Source organism: Lichenostomus cassidix, chromosome 20 (assembly GCF_008360975.1).
Source record: "Lichenostomus cassidix isolate B80296 chromosome 20, HeHo_3.0, whole genome shotgun sequence".
Lineage (NCBI taxonomy): Eukaryota > Metazoa > Chordata > Aves > Passeriformes > Meliphagidae > Lichenostomus > Lichenostomus cassidix.
The window spans coordinates 6085904-6108921 of NC_139500.1; the positions used below are offsets into that span (position 1 = coordinate 6085904).

Here is a 23018-nt window from a genome sequence, read left to right on the forward strand (position 1 = left end):
AAACTCACGGAGCTCATGGCAGCAGAACCAGTCATGAGATTTAAATATACTCAAACAACTTTGTCCCAGAAATGTCACCGAATCGTTACAGGATCAGCCTGGGTCCCTCACCTTGCACTATGATCCTTGCTGTGGCCTGGATGGATCCCTCAGAGTTGCTGGCATTGCAGTTGTACTGCCCCTGGTCCGAGAAGGTGACGTTCTGAATGAAGAGTCCTCCCGAGCTGGTGATGGTGAAACGGGAATCCTGCGGCAAAGGAGAGCCTGTGCCAAGGGTCCAGCTGATGCGAGGGTGGGGGTGACCAGAGACCCCACACTCCAGGGTGACACTTTCCCCAATCAGCACTTCAGTGTTCTGTGGCTGGATCACAAAAGTGGGCTTGGCTGGAAGGAAAGGAGAGCTTTAGAAACTGCTGCTGCCTGCTCACTGATGGATAGAAGTTGCTTGGATTTCTCTGTAAGCCAGCCAGCAGTACCCTGGCTCTTCCCTGACATCCAAATCCTTGCTGTGAGTGAGCAGTGCCCCTAGCATCTTCCTACCACCTCCTCACACCCACTCACTCAGTGCTGGAGCATCCCCAAACCTGTGTCCCCTTCACTCGAGCTGCAGAATTTATCCCAGACTTCAAACTCCCTCCCCAGTCCCAAGTTACCTTTAATCACTAAGTACCCTTTTTCCCACTCCACTGGGAAAAATTCAGGCCTCCCCCAGCACATCAAGAACATCTTGGCACACACAAAGCTGGGACTGACTCTGATTTAGCTCCTCTCCCATCCCCAACCCGATCTTGGTCATCAAGGGGTGCACAAAGCTCAATTACATGGGGTGCCAAAATAGCGCAGCACAACTTCTTGTGTCTTGACCTCCCCTGCAATGTTCTTGGCCATGCACTGGTAGATGCCTTTGTCCGACTCCTTGGTGTTCTGGATCATCAAAGTCCCATCTTGCAACAGGTTCAGGCGGTTGTCATCCTTCATGTCAATCTTGTTGCTGAAAAACAGCCACAAACAGGCAAAATCTGAAAGGAATAAAGACTGGTAATTCCCCCTCGAGCTGCTGGGGGGATCAGGAGCTTTGCTTGCATTGCAGTAAGCTGGTGTTCATTGGAGGCATTCTGAGACTTCCTGAAATTTGCAGCAAGAACTCTGATTCACAGCACTGAACTGCAGCTCCAGTTCCTATTTCCTCCCTGTGTGAGTGGCTTTTTCTCTCCTCACTGATTGCACAGGACATTTACAGCCCATCAGGAGAGCACTCTGTTCCCATGTCACGGCATCACTGCCATTGTCAGGGCATCCTGGCCCAGAAAGCCTGTTCTCCTTGCTCACTAAGATCAAATTTACCAATGAATTATTACAATTAGTACTGTTATTGTGTGCAGCCATTGCTATTCAAACTCAAGGCTCAGAGGCCTCAGGGGATCAAAAACTCTGAGAAGTCACCATGGGACCCCAACCCAGCTTGGACTCCAACCCAGCCCGAGAGCTGTGAAACATCTTCCTTCTTTCTGCAATGACCTGTGACTCCTGGATCCCAGCCCATGGCAGAAGATCCCAGTGCTGCATCCCATTTGTCCCAGCACGAAGGAATCTTGGATGGCTGCAGATGATTGAAAGGGAAGAAAGGACCTCTCTCCCCTTAGGACAAAGGCTGAACCCACTATGCAATCTAATCTGCTTGCTGGGCATTTATTTAATTCCCTTGGTGTCTCCTCACTCCAGTCATATCTCGTTTGTGGAACATTTATTATCATTACCCTTCTTACAATGCTGTCTTTGGGAGCCTGCCAGCATTTCCCTGACAAAACCTTCCTTCCAAAGGGACTTAACTCAGCCATAAACTTTTGCTCTGGGCTGAAACTCTGCCTGGTGGGGGGTTTGCTGAAGAAGCACACATTGATCATTTTTATTAATAACCAAGCCCTGCTCAGGCTTCACCAGACAAGAAGCTCATAAAGCAGCAAAGCAGCTTCACTTCCAGAGTGGGCAACTGGCTGAGCACAGAATATTTTATTGTGTAGCATTTCCCAGAACACTTCAGCATCTAGCACATAACCCAGACAATAATTTGTAAATTCTGTCCTTCAGTGGAGCACAGCAATTTTTCCCTTTGGGACAAAACCTCATACCTAGCAAGATCAGCCTTTAGTGAGATGCATTTTGGCAGTTAAAAAATGGCAAGAATGGTGGCTGAGAGCAACATGAAACACTAATTTTATTTTTCTCCTGATCAAAAGACAGTTGCTTTCAGCCTGCAGAGTATGTTTATAGAAAAGTTATAAGCTCTTGGAATCCATTACAAATGCAGATGAAATATTTCAAATGCAGACGAAAACACCACTTGGATTATGTGGTCACCAGAGAATGCTGTTAAAGGGAAGGTAAATATAACCCATGGAATAAACATTTCTTTTTTCATTTTTTCTTTTTCCTTTTTTCTTATTTTTCTTTTTTCTTTTTCTTTTTTTAACATTGTGTGAAACAGCTTTTGTAATTACAGGCAGGCACTGAAGAGCCCAGTGCTTGAAAACCTTTGCCACCCCAGGGCTCCTTGCGTGTGACTTACTTGTTGTGCAGCCAAATAATGGCAGGCTTTGGGTTTCCTTCTGCCCTGCAGGTGAAATAAACTGTGTTTCCCAAGAGCACATCGACGTCGTGGGGCTCTGAGGTTATTCGAGGCCTCTCTGAAAAACACCATTTGAACACAACCCAGTCCAAAGCAGCACAAAACCACCTGCAGCCCAGCTGGGGTATGGTGGAGCACACAACTCCCATCCTGCAACACCCATCCTGCAATGCCCCAGAAAACAATCACCAGCAGAGCCCCAGGCACAACAGCATCCACTCAGAATCAGTCCAAAACTTCTCACTAACACCTGCAAATGTTGTGAAGGAATAGCATCATTCACCTGAGCCCTGTAAAATCCCTGGGGAACTGAAGTTGCTGTGCCTATTCTCAGTATGTTGGGCAGTGGGTCAGTTCCCACAGGCCTGACTGGGCAGTGGTTTGTTAAAGAACTAATCCCTGTCTTCCCCCCAAATAAGCAAAGAAGTCAGTAGCATCCTCACTTGGGTTGTTTTTCTCCTCTTGGCAGCCTGCAGCTCCCTTCTCCACCTGAACAGAGCCAGCTCCCTGCAAACCACACCACTTCCCTCCCAACAGGATTTCATTTATTATGTCCCTAATTCATCATCCAACTCCTATCCAGCCAAGCCTTTCACTGTGTGCTTCACTTTGGGATGTACTCAAGCACCAAGCAAGTTAAACATTGAAAGGATGTGGTAAAACAGGGAGGAATTCATGGACACGCCCTGGAGTGCTTGATCTTGATTCAGCGAAAAGCTTACCCATTTCACAGTCTGCATGCTCACCAGTAATACAGTAAAACAAGATGGATTATTCCTAGAATTGAGACCTGTCACGTCCTCCAGTGGAAGGTCAATGTCCTCACTCCTTAGACCACAAGTTAATGACTCAGAAAAAATCCCCAAAGGCAAACCCAGCACAGCCCAAACCCAGCACAGCCCCACAGTACAAACCCAGGGCAGATTTACTCCTCTGGCTCACAGCTGCTCAAAGCCAGGGGTTAATGGTACCAGCAGCTTTCAGACTGACTCAGATATCAGCCACCTGCATGGATAGAGCTCTGTGCTGAACTCTGTCATTTGTCTTCCCAGCTGGCACATCACCAGAGTGAAAGCCAAATGCCAGCAAAATCTTCCCACCAGATGCTCTGGCTAATTTGACAGACATCCCACTGTGTGCCCATGCCTAAACCAGAACAAATTTGCTCTAACAGCTGTACTGTGGCACAAGGAATGTGTTGGGGACAGCTTGTTGTGTGGCACAGCCACTCCATGTGTCCCCAGCTGCTTTCCCTAGGCCCTTCCTATTCCCCCCTCCCTTGAGGTCACAGACCCATTTGTGCCAATTCAACTCTTTGCATGGCTGTGCCCCAAATTAAGCTGTGAAATGGTCACGATTTTTTACACAAACAAGCTGAATTCAATGGAGAGCTCTTCAAAATCCAGCTGAGCTCACACATTTGGCTCACAGTCCAGCTGTGCACAGCTGGACTGGCATATCCAGGAGGGATGCTAACAGCCAGCCCATGTGAGTGGGAATTTCTCAAACTGACTCTACCAGCAGTGAAGTTCCACAGAACACTTGTGCCAACCTCCACTTAAAAATCAGAGTTCTGTCTTTTTCTATGTGAAATAACTAATTTGGGGGCTTTTCAGAACAAAATCCGATTTAAAATTCTAAATTTAAAGAGTAACAGCCTAACAAATGCCATCAGTTACACCACAGCCAAACAAAGCATTCAGCTACATATCTACTAATGCTCTCCCACAGGTTTCCAGTTTCCAGCCCCACAGGGATTTCCCCATTTCACCACGGAAGGAGGGAGAAACCAGGATGCCAGGAGAGGGAAGAGGGAGGAAAAGGAGTGGAGAGAGCAATTCCCAGAGCAAAGCCCAGCTCCAGGAGCTGAGGGTGGCCAGTGCAGGGGTTTGACCTCACTCACCACAGCTGAGCTCCTGGGCGGTCAGGGTGACGATGGAGCGGCCGTGCAGCTCGCGGGGAGCCTCGCAGGTGGCAGCTGTCTGGATGCTGCCCTGCTCTGCATATTTCTTCAGCAGCTCCGCCAGCCACAGCAGGTCACAGTCACAGAACAGAGAGTTGGAGTCCAGCCGCCTGCAACAGCCAGGGAAAGGCAGCTCAGTGCCCAGCTCAGTGCCCAGCTCAGTGCCCAGCCTGCAAGTGCCGCACTGCCTCCTTCTCCAGGTGCAGGAAGGGGACAGTCCTCCAGAGTGAAGGGTCACTTGGGTGGTTTTCCCTGCATTTGATTATACCCCAAGTGAGAATTTGAGATATCTCATCGCCACGATGGTTAACTAGGATGCTTAACCAAGTTGAAGGATTTAATTGTAAAACTAACATTACGGTCAACCATTCCAGCTTCAAATAGAAATTATTCAGTTAAACTGGATTATGCATTTTTGGACTAATTGAGACACTGAAATATTAGGGTTTACCCTGGCATGGAGATTTCAACCTTTACTGAATTCTGTAAGAACTGCCTCTGTTACAACTTCTATCTTTTAGCTTCAAAAAAACCTCCCCCTTGATTTTTGTGTGGATGGAATCAATCCCTTTCTGTAACCAGCTGTGAGAGGTTGCAGCATTTCTGCACAACCAGAAGAACTTTTATTACTGCAACACAAGCCTGAACCACAGCAAATGGAGCTCCAGTGACCTCCCAGTGCCCCCAGCCTCTTCCCTGCACTGACCTCATTCCTACGAGCAGTGCTGTCCATGAGGATAAATAAGGACTACAGAGGGATTAGTTGGTGCCTCTTTCCCCACTGACAGTTTTACAGTCCATGGGTCTGGGCCATCAGGAAAAAAAAAAGAAAAAAGAAAAGAAAAGCAGGGAAGAAAAGTCTAACACTTTCAGGGTCACATATTTGAGAATGTGAGATTTCACACAGGGCCATGACTGAGTATTTTATAGACACCCCAGCTTTTTCTCTGGCACCAAGAGACAGCATTTCACAAGATATTCCCTGTTAAAGAGATGTGAAGCATTTTACCTGCTTGCAGAAATCACTGAGGGCTGCAGTGAGAAATACATTATTTTATTGCACTTGAAAATGATGGCAGAACACCAAAATTCTTTACCTTTTCCATTTCCATCTCCCCCCCAAACACATCATAGAACTTATTTCCAGAGATCATAAAACCAAAGTAAAGCTCTGGGCTTTTAAGCAGGAGAGAAGTAAGCTTAAGAGACAGACAGGTTATGTGGGAATAGCACTCTGGGGATATCCTGCTTGGAAAGAGATTCATGCACCTTGGCACCCCTCTGACTAATTTCAATCTAGAAAACAATCCTTTTCTTTTATGACTATGATTTTTCTTTCCATGTTAGATACTGACCTAGAGACATGTTCAAGGTCATATCCGTGACCTGGACTTTCTACATTTTTCAGGGATGTTTTATGGGTTCAAACTGTTGTGAAGACTTTCCAGGAACGTTCATTCCTGTGGCATTATTAAGCTGTAAGCTGATTATAATTAGACACTAGCATAAAGAAACTTCTAACTGGTTAAATAAGCTTTCAGGTCCAATCAAAACTGTTTTATAAACTTAGCAGTGGCCTTAGAAGTGCAACACCTAAAAGCTTTGCCAACCAGGCACATTCTTCCTCAGGTCCTGCCCATCTGATTGAAGATAAACAAGTCCTCTTTGCAGGCAATGTTTTTCACTTACAGCCTTTTGAGGGATTCCAGTTGAGAGAATGTCCCTGGATGAATCCTGGAAATCTTGTTGTTGTGCAAGAATCTGCAGTGGGAGAAGCCATGCCAGAACATTATTCAGTATTTGCACTGCGAGGATGATTAACACCCCAGGTCACAACTCAGTTTAAATGCAAAGGCTGCTCATCAACATGGAGCTCAGTTTTTAAATTCCGTGTTTGTTTCCATGAGCTGGAGGGATTTCATCCCTTGGCGGGTGTGATGTAATGTGCCAAAGCCCAGGGCGGGTGTGGCTGGAAATGGTGACTCAGGATGTGATGGAACAGGTTGCCACTGGGCCCTTCAAGTTTCTCTGCAAAGGGAGGAAAAGGGGCACAAAATCCCCTCAGACTGGACCCACCCTCTGTTTTCTGGGCCTGGGGCAGCTTCAGTTTAGTGGGGACCTTTTCCTTCCCAAGTGGAGGTGACAATTTCACAAGGGCAGCCATTGGAGTTAGACAGCTCCTGCCTTATACTCTGCATAGTTATTAACCCAAATCCATGAGTAAATCCAATTCAGACAACACTTGCCTAAGCTGGTCTTAAATCTGAGCAAAACTGATGCAAATTCTCACTTCCTGTGTCTTAGCACACAGATAAGACTCCCCAGTTCTTAGGGAAAAACCCTGATTGCACTAAAATGCACCAGTGGGGACCAAGGGATCATTAACTCCCCATTCCCATAATAGCAGGAGGATTTAGTTATGTTGGTTACATCTAAAATTCATAAAAGACCATTGATAAAAGATATGCAGCCACTTTAGTGAGTGGTGGAACAGGAGAGAACACAAAAGCAGCACAGCTCGAGTGCAAATATCTGCACACACACATATGTGTGCATCACAGTTCAGCCTGATTGCCCAGCTTGGATGCTGACAAACCTTTCTTTAAAATTTAAATCCAGAATTTTTGTTGGATCCCATACAGTGACTGAGATCAGCCATGCACTGATCCAGGTCTGAATTTTCCTAAGGGTGTGGGATCCCACAGTTTTATTTCCTTGGCATGGATGGATATAAGACACATTTCCACTCAGCCTAGAAAAGTCTCCTGGTTTCTCCATGGAGTGGGAACCACACATGGACTGTTGTCCTGGTGGCTCCATTACTGCTAGAAGCAATCCTGGGGAGCAGGAGACTCCATTTCCTTGCTGCTTTCAAGAAGGATGAGTGTTTTTCTTGTTAGACTTTCTTCTGACTTTATCCCTTTTCCACCCCCTTTTTTTTGGTCACTCTGCCCAGCAGTGACTAATGTTGCTGACCTTATGCTCAGAGTAAAATTTCACTTGGCTTGACCAGCTGCAGGACTTTCTGCAGATTTACTCTTATTTAGATGGAAACCTGAACATAACATAAAATGGGAAATTCCCTTCACATCCTCAGTCACCCTCCTACTCGTCAATTATGTAAAATCTCTTTCTTTAAAGAAGTTTCTTTTTGCATTTTGAAGATCCCACTCCACGCTACCAAAACTGCTACACTAAAGAAAAGAGTTTTCCCCCTTTTCCTCACCCTCTTAGTCCCAAGAAATACCCCATCTTTACTCACAGCCTTTCAAGTTTAGGCAGGTCACTAAAAGTCTCCAGCTCCAGACTTTCCAGGTTGTTGAAATGCAGGTACCTGTGACAAAAATCACACAGATTGCAATTTAAAAGGCAGGAGATCTTCCCAGGTCCCAGGGCATCAAGAAAAGAACCCTGGTGCCTGCAGAGCAGCTCACCAAAACACCTGAGCCTTCCTGTTGCCATGAGCTGTGACATTCATCACCAAATCTGATACATTCCTGACCTTTAGATGGATTTTGTACATTCCCAAAGTTGCCTAAAAACTTCTCCTTTATTTTACACAGGCATAAATTTCACAGCAGACACAGATTAATCACAGATCTACAAATACCCATTCTGCTATTGTAGCTGACTGCACTGAGAAATAATTGCCTAAGCCTCCACATGGCTGTTTGATTTGTAATGGAAGGATTCATGATAAATGGTCCCGTTTCAGAGAGCAAACTGGGAGATGGTGACTCAGATTCTGCACTGGAGGGTCCCAGTGGGGAAGAGAGGGATGTGCTGTAATCAGTCTCAGATGTCTGCTGAGATTGCTTTGGACCTTGAGGAAAGCATCTGATCCTGTCCATCAATTGGGTTATACTTTTTCTTGAAAAGCTGGCTTTTGGGGACAGGAAAATGGGGTAGGATTTGAGCAAAGCGAATTCTTTTGGAGCTAAGCCTGCCTGGGATTGAAAACAGATGGGACTTTCAGTGGGTTGTTTGTTGGTTTTGTGGGTTTGTTGGTTTTGTTTTTTTCTTTTATTCGTGACATCAAGTCTGGAATGCTCATTGCTGAAATATCCCTATGGGCAGCATCAGCTCTCTAAGCTCAGCTTAGAGCCAGTTTCAGCTTCCTAAATTTTCTCCCAGGCATCCTTGCTGAGCTGGCTGATGAAAAATGGTATTGTACACAGGGTTGGTGGCACACCTATTGCTAGGATTGCCTGAAAGTCCCAATTATGCTCTGTCCTCTTGTGCTGTCAACTGAAGAACAAACTGGACTCTATTCCTTTTACAGTAAAATCCTTACATTCCAGCCCTATAAGCACTGTGGCTGGGAACAATTCATGAATTAGAATGGTTTCACCTTTGGTCCCTGTTCTCCAGTCAAGCAAGTAATTCCTATATTTCTGTTATTTAGGAAGGAATTATTCCCTGTGAGGGTGGTGAGGCACTACCACATGTTGCCAGAGAAGCTGTGGCTGCTCCATCCCTGGAAGTGTCCAAGGCCAAGTTGGACAGGGCTTGGAGTAACCTGGGACAGTGGAAGGTTTCCCTGCCCATGGCAGAGCATTGGAATGAGATGATCTTTAAGGTCCCTTCCAACCCAAACCATCCCATGTCTCTATGATTCAAATATCCAAGCTCACACTCTCCCCACCAGTCCCAAGCATGGAAAACCCAATCCCAGTTTAGCAAGACACTTCAGGGGAGTCAGACCTCAGTCTGCCCATCTCACCTTGAGCACAGAGCACTAAGAGTCAAAAAACAAAACTCCTTTGAATAAACAGCAGAGTTTTGCCATGCACAGAAGGGGAGCAAATGGGGACTGTTGGAGTGTCCCTGTGATGGACTCCAGCTGCCAGGAAAACACACAAGGCTCCCTTCATCCCAGATTCATCAGAGAGTGCCACACAGTTTGAGGGAAGGTCATCACTTTGTTTGGATCCATTACCTTCCCCCATTGCAATTCCCAGATGCTTTACAGCCTGGGAGCACCACCATCCTGGTAGCTCCCAGGAATACTCAGCTTCCCCAGCTCTCAGCTTGCACTTCATCCACTCATTCCCAGAAAAGTTTTGGAGAAGGGAGAAACTCAACCAGCACCCTCAGTTGGTGCCACATCTTACTCTCAGCTCCAGGAGTCCCAGCAGACACAAACCCAGCAGAGCAGCTGCCCTCTGCTTCAAGCCACCCTGCAGATGCCTATCTCCTCCCATCATCAGGTCCCTGGAAATAAAGGCCATCAGAAGCACAGCTGGGTACTTCCTACGCTTTAGGTTCAGGAGAAAACATATGGAAGATCAGGAGGAAGAGACCTCAGTCCTGACTAACCAAAACCAACACTCAGAGCAGCTGTTTTCACATGAACCCAGTGCAGTCTGGCACATCTGGATGATAAAACAGCAGTAGCTTCATCCCACCCCTCACTAAGTGCCTGATGCTCTCCAGGCCTGGGAACACAGCACACAAACAAGGCTCCTCTGTACTTACAGCTGCTCCAGGGAATGCAGCCCGTGGAAGGCGTGTTGCTGGATGCTCTGAATTTCATTCTTATAAAGGTAGCTTTCAAAAGGAGAGAAAGGAAAAAGCATTAGGCCAACTGATCAGCAGTTGTGTTCTAAAAAGTCACAGGAAACAGCAATGACCCTCAACCCAAAGGAGAACTTGCTGCCTGGATTCAAGGCAATTTATATTTTATACCTCTGTTTTATATCTCTGATGCCAAAACTAACATCTCAAAACTCCAAACACAGAAAATACCTCAACTGACCAGCACTGAAATTGGGTTGTTAGATTTTAAATGGGTTAAGAAACCACTGAACTACAAACTCACAGGTATTTCAGGTTCTCCAGATCTTCAAAGGATCTTCTCACGATCTGTTTTATCTGGTTATTGTTCAGCAGCCTGTTCAAATCAAGAAAGAAAAGTGCAGCTGGTGAACTCAGCACGTGTGAGGTTTGTGGCATTTCTGTTTGATGTCCACTGAAAAATCCTGAGCCAAGGTGCCACAGAATTTGAGATTTAAAGGAGTTAGCAAGTCCTAGTTTGGGTACCCACACCAGCCAAGGCAGTGAGAAGGTTTCTCACCCAGAGGTGCCAAATTCTTCCAATATTACAATGCTCAAACTCTTTTCCTTACCTTTTGCCCCAGTTTTCACCCAAAAGTTACAATTTTGACCAGGAAAAGGAGGAGGGAAAGGAACACAGGCAGACAGAAGTGTAGGGGAGGGAGATATTAAATCATTGCTGCCACTCTTGTACAATCACAATGGGTTTTGGAGGTACTTGGTTGTGTTCAACAAGTGAGCAGGGGAGTGCAGAGCCAGTTTTCAAAAGCACAAATGCAGTTTAAAACACCAGTTCTCAATGGAGTTATAGGAGCCATAAAATGGCAATGGTTTTGTTCTAATCACTTTGTAACTGATACCTGCCAATGAGAAAGAAATAAATTCAACTTTGACTCCTGAGGCTGCTCAGAGACAGCCTCTTTCAATCTGGGGAGCCTTGTGCCAGATTTTAATACAAAACCCCTGGACCACATGGCACTGGAAAGCCACGTCTGACTCGTGTGTGCAGTTGCCATGACCATGCAGGCAAATGATGGACAGTGCCAGGGACCAGAAACAGCCCAACCCTGCAGGAACCACGCTGTGTGCAGCAGGGTAACCACACAGCTGAGCCCTGCAGAACACTCTCCTGCATCCCCTGCCAAGCCCAACACCGAGAAAACGCAACAAATCACTTATAAATAGCTCTCTGATATACAAAGTTCAGCTATTCATCGTGGCTGCCTGGCTGCACTCCTGTGGGTCTCTCGCTGTGGTGTCCCACTGATGTTCAGATCTGGCAAAGCTCAGAGCTGGTGCAGCTTTTAGAGCTGAGTGACCCACAGCAAGGATTTCACCAGCCACCCTAATTTTTAAAATTCCTAAATGGAGTTGTGGGCAGAGAGGAAAGCTGTGACTATGTATTGTAAAGATTTCTGTTTCTGGAGTTGTAGGAAAAACTGCAATTCCCTCTGCAAGCAGCCAGACCTTGAAACATTGGACCAAATCCAATACATGAACTGGATATGCACTTTCTATTTTACAAGTTGATTTTTGCCATAGATCTGCTCCTCAGGAATGATCTGCCACCAGGCAGCAGGTGAGAAGACAGTTCAGCACTTTCCCAGCAATAGAACCCAATCTTCTGCCCCACTTTTCTGGAGAAAAAAGAGCATTACAAGCCAAGGCTGCCTCCTAGGGAAAAACAGTTTGTGCAAGTAAAGGATGGAGAGAAAAGACAAAGAGGTGGGGAGAAATGGTAAAAAACATGTGGGAAAAGAAGATGAAGATAAAAATCAAACACCTCAGGGATGACAGAAAAGATAAAAGATGTCAAAAGCACACACATGTGATGGCAGCTTCACAAGTTCTCTCCAGGCACCTGAGTCACACCAGCTTCCCACCAGCTTGTTCTCAGGTGGAGAATTACACTAAGAGTCAAAAAAAGAATGTGAGAAACTCAAGACAGAGCAACTTTGGAAGTCAGATAAGAAGGGTTTGAGAAAAACCTCATTATCCTTGATTTGACTATCCTTGCTGGATTAGCTGCCCTGATACCACGGCTGTGGGTGCCACTGCCAGCCTGCACATCACCAGGGCTGGGGACAGGCAGCCTGAAGAGGTTAAGGCAGAGAATTGCCAGAAAGTTCCTGCACAGCTGGAAGCAATGGCTCCACACACAATGCTGAGGTCAAACTGCCCGAGCTCACTCGTAAGGATGCAGAAATGATGTCAAGTCCTTGGAACACACGATCCTGCTTTGACAGCCAGCTATGCTGAGTGGAAATACAGTCCCTGAGCACCAACCCCGAGGTTTATTTGATGGCTGAACACCCAAGGGCTGGAAATAACTGCCTGAGAGCAGTGTGGGAGAGGGGTTTTGTCTCTTTACCCGCAGGACAAAGACAACACAGGCACCAGCCGTGCTTCCCTCCCTGCCCCTATCAGCTTTCATCTCTGGCCAGAGCAGGACTATGGCAGCTTGTTCTCTGTTTTCTGATCCTTGGCCTCACTTCTGAGCACACAAGGGGCTGGTGCCAGCACCGACATCATTCCATGGATGCCAGCACCTGGCATTGGCCATTTGCCTCCCAGGGGACAGGTGACAGTGACCAGGTGAGCAGGGTCACACCTGAGGACAGCCTGAGCAGCCCCATGCAGCACCACAGTCTGGAGTCCTTCACTGATTGTTATCTTTGACGTGAGGAGTTCAGACCAGGACTGATCTCCGCTGGGATTTCAAATTGCATTATGTTGTCTGGCTGTGTTTTGGGGCTATTTAAAAACATTATCCCAGTCTGTTTTGTTGTCTTGGCTATTTTGTACAGTTTGAGGGAGTGTAATCACTGACCCAGCCAAATAAGATGAGTCCTGGAAGTTCAGATGGCAAGCAGCACACAGGGCTCTTATCTCATCGTCTGATACTTAAAAATGTGTTCAGTGCCTGATTTAAGAATAAAAAGTGCATGGAAGAAGCCATCTCTGCTTCCTGTCTCAGGATTCCCCATTGTAATGGAAGGATAAGTCCTGGAAAACATTCGAAAGTGAGATAATTGATGAAGTCCATAATAGCCTACATAATCCAAAATGCTGCTTTCAGAGAAATCCATGGACAAGGCAGCACATCTGGCTCCTAGAAAGACTTTGGATGGCTCCTGCACAGCTGTCTGCTCCTTGACTCCTGTGCAATTCACCCAGGCACAGAAGTGTGCAAAATCCTGGCAGGGCTATTGGTCCCAGCTGCCATCCATAGCAAAAATGCCCAAATTCCTGCTAACCTTAGAAGACTGAAAGCTGAGACCCCAGATCTGCTGGGAATAAATGCTCTGGCAGACAGAGGCTGGAAAGATCATTATCATTATCTGAAGCACACCCTGTAGCAAAACAGGCTCAATTAAAAGTATCAGGAGCACGTTTCCTAGCAAAAGGATGGGGCATTCCCCTTCATGCCAGACGGTGGATTGGATTCCAAGTGAGTAGGAGAACTCAGTCACACAGATTTTATTCCTGCAAAACTCTTCTGGGACGATTGAGATATACAAGTGCCAAGAGATCTGGCCCAGATTCACCAAGAGAACGTTTTATATTCAGTTTCCTTTAGGTTTTATGTCCTGACTGCCTCTCCCTTCTCCTTCCCCACCCTCTCTGCAGGTTGCCAGGCACAGGCTTAAGCTGCATTAAATGAGTGGTTTTCTGTTTTGAAGAATGCTTTAAATGATGTGACAGTACAGAATTCAGACTCAAACCATGTTCTCTTTCCTCTTTTCATTTCACAAACCACATGCTACAGTCATTGTGACAACAGCTATTTTTTTTCCTCACGCCATTAATAGAAATAATCATGTAGTGTATTTAGTGGGGGAGAAAAAGTGAGTTTCATGTTCAACCACACATTCCCCCTTGGTGACAGAATGATCTGAAATAGCCATTTCCCATATTTAAGGGAGAAACTTCTATTCTGAGATCCAAGCAGCTCTGACATCCCCTCCTTGCTGGCAGGAACACATTCTGACAAGAGTTACTAGAGGGTAAAAGACAGAAACTCCACATTTCTGCTGCTGTTCACCCTGAGATCCTTCACAAGCAGCATCTAAAGCAGAGCTGCAGGGCTCACCAGAAGTGCTTTTCCTCTCACCTAAGCAGAAAGAGAAATAGGATGTGAGCAGTGACAACAGCAGAGGCACAACCAATGTGGTCTCCACAGAGTCCCTGTCCTCTGGGGTGCTCTTGCCTCAGCAAGAACAAAACACACACTGGGGACATGAAGAAACTTTGGTCTCTGGGCTGGACATTTTATGGATGGTTCTGGAGAGACCCAAGGAGCACCAACCCTCTGGCTGCTGTTTGAAAATACAGCAATGAGCCAAGTGGGCTGACAGGGCAGTGCTGACTCCTGTGGGAATGCATAATGAGCAGCCAGGCAGGGCTGCCATCATCCATCCCCACCCAAAAATGACCTAAAGGAGCAAAAACTGGAAAGCAGAGGCTGTGCCTCACCATGGGCTCTCAGTGTTTGCTCTCTCTCTCTCCCACAGCCCAGCACCTGCTCTGAGCTAATGTTGGCTTCAGCCATGCAGCAAGTGATGGCAAACTCAGCAAAACAGCTGCTCTGGAGCTGGGGGGATTTTGTGGATGGCATACAAGAGGGATTTTGCCTCACTCTCCCTGCTACCCTCATTTTTTTGTTGTTTTTTGGTACCAAGGGGACATATTAAGAGTTTAAAAACACACAGCACCATCTGCATGGGAACTGAGCAGAGCCAATAGGAAGGGAGGAGGAAATCTTACAACTCTCTAGGACGTTTAGCCCAAGAGAACTTCTCCAACTGCTGCAAGGAAGGTCTCAGCAGTGCAGGATTTAGGATAACTGCTCATTACCTGTGGTGCTGTACCAGGAATCCCCAGCTGAAAGCAAACAGTAAATGTTTTAAAATCTTTCCCAAACAGGGCTCCTGTTTTTAATGCTAAAGTAATGCTCTGTGTTGTATCAAATCTCCCCCAGCAGAGGAAAGCAGAGAGGAGCCAGGGGAGGGTTTGAACTGTTGAACAGCCCCAGTGGACATCCACACAGGCTCCTCTTCTGTCAGACTCCCAGCCCATCTCCCTGAATCCAACACAGGCTATAAAGCCTTCCTTTTCAGGGTGGTTTATAAGCTGTCAGACTTGGATATAGTACAGCCACCCTGCCCTAAAGGAGATGGAGAACAGAAGCTTCACCAGAATCTGCTGCTCCACCTCTGCCATTGTTGGGAAAAGCTCTTTAAAAAAACATTTATTTGCAAATGGAAGATTTACTTAAATTCAATGGCAGAAAGCTGCAAGCTCAGAGCTCTGCACATGGAACCTGAGTTACTCTGTCCTCCAAAACTCTCACTTCAAATTTTCTGGGCAAATTTTCCCAGGAAGTCTCTCAGGGATTTTAAAGGATTTATTCTCTTTATCATTTGAAAGCCTATCTAAGTCCTTGGGCAAAATTTATCACCTAAGAAACATCAGCAAATTCTTCAGGTCTTGTCAGTTTTGATGTGGGAATTGGACAAACCAAAGTTCCTGGAGAGAAATTAGCATCAGGAGTGTGAGGTCCAATGTTCTCTCAATCAGTTATCAAGCTCCTCAGCCGTGGGAGTTAACAAGTGTGAGAATAACTGAGTGTTCCAGTTTGCTGGCCAGACCAGGAAATACAGCTCAGCCTATGAAGTACTATCTAAATGGAAAGGTTTCCTCGGCAAATCAGGTTGATTTTCAGAATTCAAATATAAAAATGCAGTATTTTGTTAGAGCTGTGTTCCACCTAGCCCTGTATTCCAGCTCTGACAATGGCCACAGGACATTATTGAGGGAAGGCGGGAATATCTGCCCTCCACCTATGAAAACACATTTTTCTTACTACCCTAGCATCCCAAAGCATGGGACCAGGGATGCCAGGGGCTACATTCATGACTATTCCCTCTAATATCTGCTCATGGACTTGCTGTCCCTGAGGTGCCTGTCCAGGAGGGTTGGTAGAGAGAAAGCAAAAAGAGCTGAACAAATTCATGAAGAACAAACAGGTGTTAGAGAGAGCCAGCTCTCTCTGTCCCCCTCAGTCAGGCTGTATCAATATCTACCTCTACACAGAGTGAAGGAGTCAGAAAGACAGAAGCAAAAGTCCTGCCCAGGTCAGAGACCTGCCCAGTGCAAGGTGCTGGCAGGGCAGGAATTGGGATCCCTACAAAGCTGGGCAGGTTGGGTGGAGCATCTCTCCCAGTGAAGCTCTGCCAGCATCCTCGTTTTCCCCAGGGTTCAGCTGAAACTCGCCTGGTGGTCCTGGCAGCTGCTGCCAGACATCTGCCTGCATCACACAGAGCTGACATCATCTGGAATCCTTTGTTTCCTGACTCAGGAGAGCTCCAGGGGTGGAAGAGCAGGGCTGGAGATCAAGAGGCCTCAGCAGAGCTTTGTGATAAGGCAAAACCCTACGGACTTGGACTCTGTTATCTCTCTAGGTATTTTTTTCTCATTTATCACTCTATCTGACCTTATCACAAATGACAGAAATCCAGCCAAAGCATCCTTTCTTCCCTATTATTTTTGGCAATTAAGCACCACACAGTGCTGTTGGAGAGACTGGGCTGTTCTGGTGCTCTGGATGAACAGCATCAGTGGCAATACAGTTTTTGATCAGCCCACTTGATAACCACCTGTGCTGGGCCACAGCCAGGGTACTTTGGAGCATCCTGCAGTCATGGCTTGGCCACTCAGCCCCACACACACAGTGGAACAATCTCTGGCAAATGTTGATTTTTCAAAGGTAACTATTGAACAGGTCTCTATGATAAAGTCCTGCTGTAATCCCACTTTTCCTACAACTGCTTAGAGTTGACTGAATGCCTTATTGCCCAGGTTTGCCTTCCTTCAGCAAACCACCTACACAGGATCAGGGACTTCAGATCACTCAAGGCCAGACAGAAAAAAACCAACCTGAACTTCCTGTTGCCATTTGGGATCATGAATGTATGAACATGTCAGGTTCCCAAAGGAGATCGTTTGCCTCACTGAGAATTCCAGCTTGGACCTGGAAATCCTATGTTAGCACCATGTCCCAGCTCAAATAATTAAATCTGAGTCTCAACAGCCCAACTACATCCAGCACAGTGCTGTGCTGACACAGCTTCTGGTTCTGATTTGGGAGCTGCTGTGTTTTTAGCTCCTTGGCTACAGGGTGCAGATGCACTCAGATCTGTCTCCAAACCCTCAGCCCTGCAGCAGCCAGAAGGAGCAGAGGCTCCCAGGATTTCCTTTGGGAAGAGAGGGAAGCTGGTTAGTGGAGCAGTGTACACAGTGAGGTGAGGGGTGGGATACAAGGCTGCAGGGGCTGCTTTCTACCCCCATTCCTACCTGGAGTAGGGCAGGTGTTGGCAGCTCTTTTAGGCATTTACTCAAAATGGCATTTGAAGGATGCTCATTCAAACTCACTTAGAGTAACTGATGTGGTTCATGCATTCAAGGAGACCATGGAAAGAAAGAAGATTTAATCCATCCCTTCACTGTCTTGATCCCAGCTGAGAACTTCTTTTATGAGCTACTCTAAGGCCATACCTGCTCAAACATCCTCAGTCAGTGCTAGAACTCATCATATTTTGCTTTCAGAGAGGTTAAGTGTGAAAAATTCTGAAAGTTATTCAATGGCACATTTAATTAAAAAAAAAAAAAAAAAAAAAGAAACACGATCCAGGGTGGAACAGAGGGACTTTTAAAGCTTTGGCTGTATATGCACAACTTGACTGAAATAACTAAAAGCCCAAGTCCACCTTTGAGCCATTTTAGGGGACATAATAACACAAGCAATAAATGGATATCCTCAGAGTGCAACTTACAGTGTGTTGAGGTTCTTCAGTCTCCTGAAGGCTCCAGGCTGTATCTCCTTGATGTGGTTGAAGCGTAAATCTCTAAAAGCAGAGGATATAAACAAACCATTAGACCAGGGAAGGGAGTGGAGAAGGAGTTGGGGCAATGGTTGGGGTCTGATCCTGTCTGCAAGGTCACCCTACACCGAGAAAATTCTTTATTCTAATTTCATGGAAAACGAGACACCAAAAGGACTCCAAGTTCACATGCAATTACTCTTGCATCTCATCCTGATTTGTAGAGGAACACACATCATCACGTGGACCCACATTTTAGCTCCCTGCTAAAACTATCTTTGCCCTAAAATGGTTAAATCTGCTCAAATAACCTCATATAATAAGCATTTCCCATTTTGCTCTGCAACGCTCCAAGACTTACAACAGCTTATCACTGCCTGCATTTCAAATCTGTGCCAACTTCAATTACAATTACTGGAGTCCAGGGGATTCTGGCAAATTTCAAGGGCTGCCCATGGAACTACATCAGCTTGGAACCCGAAAGCATGGGGTTTGGATTGCTAATGGGATAATAAAATAAGAGCTAAGTGGTTTAACCTGGTTAACCAAGGAGAAACACTTCTATAGGGAATGTGCATTGATTTGGCACCTTGAGTGGTCCAGTGTATTACAACAAATTACAAAAGGCTGACACATGGGGATTGCTGCAAGTTCCTGTCCAAAGCACACAATGAAGTTGATTTTTTTCTCCTACTCTGCTTGATGTATCACATTTAGGGAATACACAGCTATTTTTCAGTTTAAGGCAGCCTTTTAAGGGCATTTGCTTTAAGAGGAAAAAAGCACAGGTTGCCCATTCTGGTGGTAAAATCACACTTGGAAGCAGAGATTAAAACAAGGATTCTACAAATAGTTACAATTTCAACACGTCTTTGTAGACAGGCATCAACAAGAATTGTGGTATTTATAAAATTCAGATTAGAATGAGGTGCAGTCATTGCAGGTAACCCCAAAGTGGCAGTGAGGATTCAAGGGGACTGAAACAGCTTTGAGCAAGGACTCTAGCAGAGGCTGCACAATGAATAAAGCTGATTTTATTTTAAGATCACAGAATCATAGAATGGTTTGGGTTGGAAAGGACCTTAAAGGTCATCTTGTTCCAACCCCCTGCCATGGGCAGGGACACCTTCCACTATCCCAGGCTGCTCCAAGCCCTGTCCAACCTGGCCTTGGACTCTTCCAGGGATCCAGAGGCAGCCACAGCTTCTCTGGGGAACCTGTGCCAGAGCCTCACCACCCTCTGAATAAAAAATTTCTTCCCAATATCTAATCTAAACCTGGTTTAGATTCTAATCTAATCTAATCTAATCTAAACTAAATCTTTCACTTTAAAACCATTGTCCCAAGATGTAATGCTCCTTTATCTTAACAGTGCAAAACATAGTTGATTTATGTTAAAAAGATCCAAATACATTATCTTACTTTTTAGGGAGAAAATGCAAGGCAGTTTTACTCAAATTACAATATTAAATGAAATATTAAATCTTTGCCTTGTTATCCCTTTGTTATCGCTGGATGCCACAGAACATGGGCCAGTGGAAGTTTTTTTTCTATTGGTTTTTTTTCCTTTAACTTTTCCACTTTGACCAAAGGATTCAAAAGTCTAATACTGAAAGAAATCTTTTCCCTCTCTTAGTGGTAAATATTGCACAAAGAAAAGTTAGAGGGCACAAAGAAACACAGCTTCACAATATTTCAAAACCCCAAGACTTCTAATTGTAATTCACCTGCTCTGTCTGTCCACTGCAAACTGCAGTCCCAAAGGATCACCCTTTGAAATTGCAGTTTTTAACAGAAACTTCACCTCTGACATTTTCAGGTGTGTTTGGCTCAACTTGCATTGCTTCAAATGTTCATTTCTCACCCTTCATCTCAGAGGGAATTCTGCATCCTTCCTCCCTGACAATGTGAATTTCAGGGTATCTTTATGGACTTTTCGAGGCAATAGCTGCCACCATAAAGCCAAACACAATTAAACATTGGCAACAGTGACAGCACCACGTGCTGCCTGTTCTCCATGGCCTCGTAAAAAGGTGAAGAAATGCAAACTTGATTTATAGCCTGCAGTGCACAGACACCAACTCTGCCTGCCCCAGGGGGTTGTAAAGGGCCCTGTAATCAGCCCAGGCAGCTGGCTGCAGGTAATAGGGAACATTACAAATACATGGCAGGAACACACAGGGGTCAGGGCTGGAGCTGGTGATGCTCATGGAAGGCAGCAGGGAGCAGGCAGTGAAGTGGAAAATCCCACTTGGGGTCACAGGCTGCAGGTGGGGGAATAAAACCTCTGAGTGTTTTAATGAGCAAAGACAACTGCAGCCCTTCAGAGCCCAGTGTTCACACAGAGGCACTCAGCTTCCACAGCTGAAACACAGAGCTAAAGCCAGAACTGAGGTGGCAGAAAACACCTCTGAAAACACAGGAAAAATAAATCACAAGCTCCACTGCTCCTGGGGTTGTTTTCAACATCAGCCACTTGACAAAAACAACTTGGAAATGGCACTGTGGGAGTTTGCACCCAGCCTTGAGCCCCCTGAGCAGGTCTGACCCCCTCAGTGGGACTTTACTCACCTGTGGGGGCAACAAGGCAGAGCTGGGGGGCAGAGCAGGGCAGGAGTGACCCTGTGTCACCAACAGAGGTCTCAGGGCTGTCCCTAGGCTGCACCAGCTCTCTGTGGTGCTCCTGCCCTGAGCAGCACAGGATGGAGATGCCTCCTGACAGTTCCCACTGCTGAGTGGGCAGTGAGGGGCTGGGGTCATGCAGGAACTTTTGGTCACAGAACAGAATCACAGACTGGTTTGGGCTGGAAGGGTCCTTAAAACTCATCTCATTCCATCCCCCTGCCATGGCAGGGACACCTTTCACTATCCCAGGGTGCTTCAAGTCCCATCCAGCCTGGCCTTGGAGACTTCCAGGGATGGGGCAGCCACAACCTCTCTGGGCAACCTGTTCTTTTTTAATTATGCCACCCCCAAAGAGCATGTAATAAAACTTAGCTCATTATTTTAATGAAATATTTAAATTTTTCTTCTGTTTTCTGTTCCAAGTAAGACCTTCAGATGATTCCCTGGATCCCAGCTGTCTTTCAGTCTTTGGAAAGATCTTTTTGGTTTGCTCTGCATCAGAAAGGCAAGAGCTTTCCCCACAGACAAAAGCAGGACTGAAACAGTGCATCTCTTCTCTGAGCACTTCATTTCACGAAATGATGTGAAACAACTGGAGAGAATCCAAAGGAAAGCAATGGGAATGATCTGAAGTCCAGAAAGCACAACAATGAAAAGAACTGAAATGGCTTATTTAGCAATAGATACAATAACTATGTCAGGAAATTGCCACAAATAGAAAGGGCAAATAGTCACTGACTGAAACTGCAGATTCAGGGTGGGTTTTTTTTTAATACCTCAATTAGCAAGGCTCATAAAACACCCAGTGGACTGCAGGTGAGACAGGCACACATGGGTTAGGTAGGTGGATCCTGCCCTGGAGGCAAAGGATGGACCAGGCTATTCTGCTCCCTGTACCCCAGACAGCATTAAAGTCACTAATGAGGAGTTGCCTGCTCAGCAAAGAAAGTCCCTGGGCATGCAGAGGAACCTACATATTCCTCTTTTCCATATAAAAACCCCAATATTTTGCCTCACCCATAGCGTTTTTACTCCAGACCTTGCCTTAGCCTAAAGCTTTGCTGGCAATGAAGGAATTCCCTGGCTTGCATGCGTTTGATTGAGAACATTCCCTGCAGACTTTATCTCCTCTCACACAGAAATGCTTGTTCCTCTATTCCCAGGGCACTCACTCTGGAAATTTACGTTTCTTTTCAGGAACAAATGTGCTTTTTATGGGGACCCACCGTGGAGCCTCAGCAGCTGGGCTCCCTCCCTCCCTCCTGCTCCTTTCCACCCGAAATTTGAAAAATGAGGAGGGGGAAATAATCCCTCGTGATTTAACTCTCCCCCATGATTTCAAGGATGGGATTACAGATGACCTTCCCACAAGGAGCAGCTGCTGCTAAAGGATCCCAGATCTCTTCTACCTTCACACAGAGTGAGTGAAGGGCTGGGAGAGCAGCAGCACCCAACACAGATCCCTCTGGATGACACCACATCGACTGGCTCTGCTGAAAATCCCACCAAACCCTCGAACCACAGCTCTGACAGGAAAGTAACCTGGAATACATGGATAATGCAGGATCTGCTATAGAAATATCACCTTTTCTGAATTTGGGAACTGTTGACCCTGTTGCAGAGGTTACAAAAAACGCCAGAATTTGCAAATGAATGGGGAAATGGGTCTTTACAGAATGACACTCAAATCTGTGGGAGCCTCTCAGCTGCTATCAGAACAATCATCCCTGCAAGCACTGTGTTAAATAATTATCAGTGATTAGCATATAAAGCAATCAATGGCTTTTACAAGAAACTTCCACTTCTGTTTAATCTATTTAGGCTTTCACAGGCTCATGTATTACTATGTTAACTAAGCAGATAATTAGCTACAAGAGGCATTTTGCTGCAGTTCCATAGAAATGACTGGGTTTGTTTCGCTGAAGGATCCTTTGTGTTCCCAACGCTGTGCACAGCAGTGCTGCTGACGGTTCTGCCCAGAACTGGATGCAAAGTGGCAGCCACACAATTACCAACAATGACACAGAGAGTGAAGGTGTTTTTACAGAGATGAGATGATGAAGTTCCTCCCGGTGTTTCCTGAAGAAGGGAGGGTGTGAAAGACATCCTAAACCCATCCTAAAAATATCCTATAAATTAAGTTTCCCATCAACAAGAAGAGCCAGGACATTTACAAGAAAGATGCTCGTTCCTCACACTTATCTGCACAACATCAGAGTCAGCTCTGCAGGTTCCCCAGCCCTGCCAAACCACTCCAGTCCTGGCAGGAAAGGAAAGCTGCCTTGCTGAGATGGAAATGAAGTCTTCCAGACTCACTGTCATCAGCTCCCCAACTCAGGAATGTCCCTCTCCCACACGAGTCCCC

The 23018-nt window shown here is 46.0% G+C and overlaps 1 protein-coding gene across 1 annotated transcript in view; it reads right to left on the reverse strand.

Moving 5' to 3' along the window:
* LOC146428626 (peroxidasin homolog) overlaps positions 1-23018 on the reverse strand; it is a 42295-nt gene that overhangs the window by 14155 nt on the left and 5122 nt on the right. The window contains exons 2-10 of the mRNA XM_085078909.1: positions 17981-18052; positions 10411-10482; positions 10068-10139; positions 7852-7923; positions 6279-6350; positions 4530-4699; positions 2567-2684; positions 822-991; positions 112-384 (exon numbers count right to left, since the gene is read on the reverse strand). Of these exons, the coding sequence (XP_084935035.1) occupies positions 112-384; positions 822-991; positions 2567-2684; positions 4530-4699; positions 6279-6350; positions 7852-7923; positions 10068-10139; positions 10411-10482; positions 17981-18052 (1091 nt within the window). The remainder of the gene's footprint in view (positions 1-111; positions 385-821; positions 992-2566; positions 2685-4529; positions 4700-6278; positions 6351-7851; positions 7924-10067; positions 10140-10410; positions 10483-17980; positions 18053-23018) is intronic.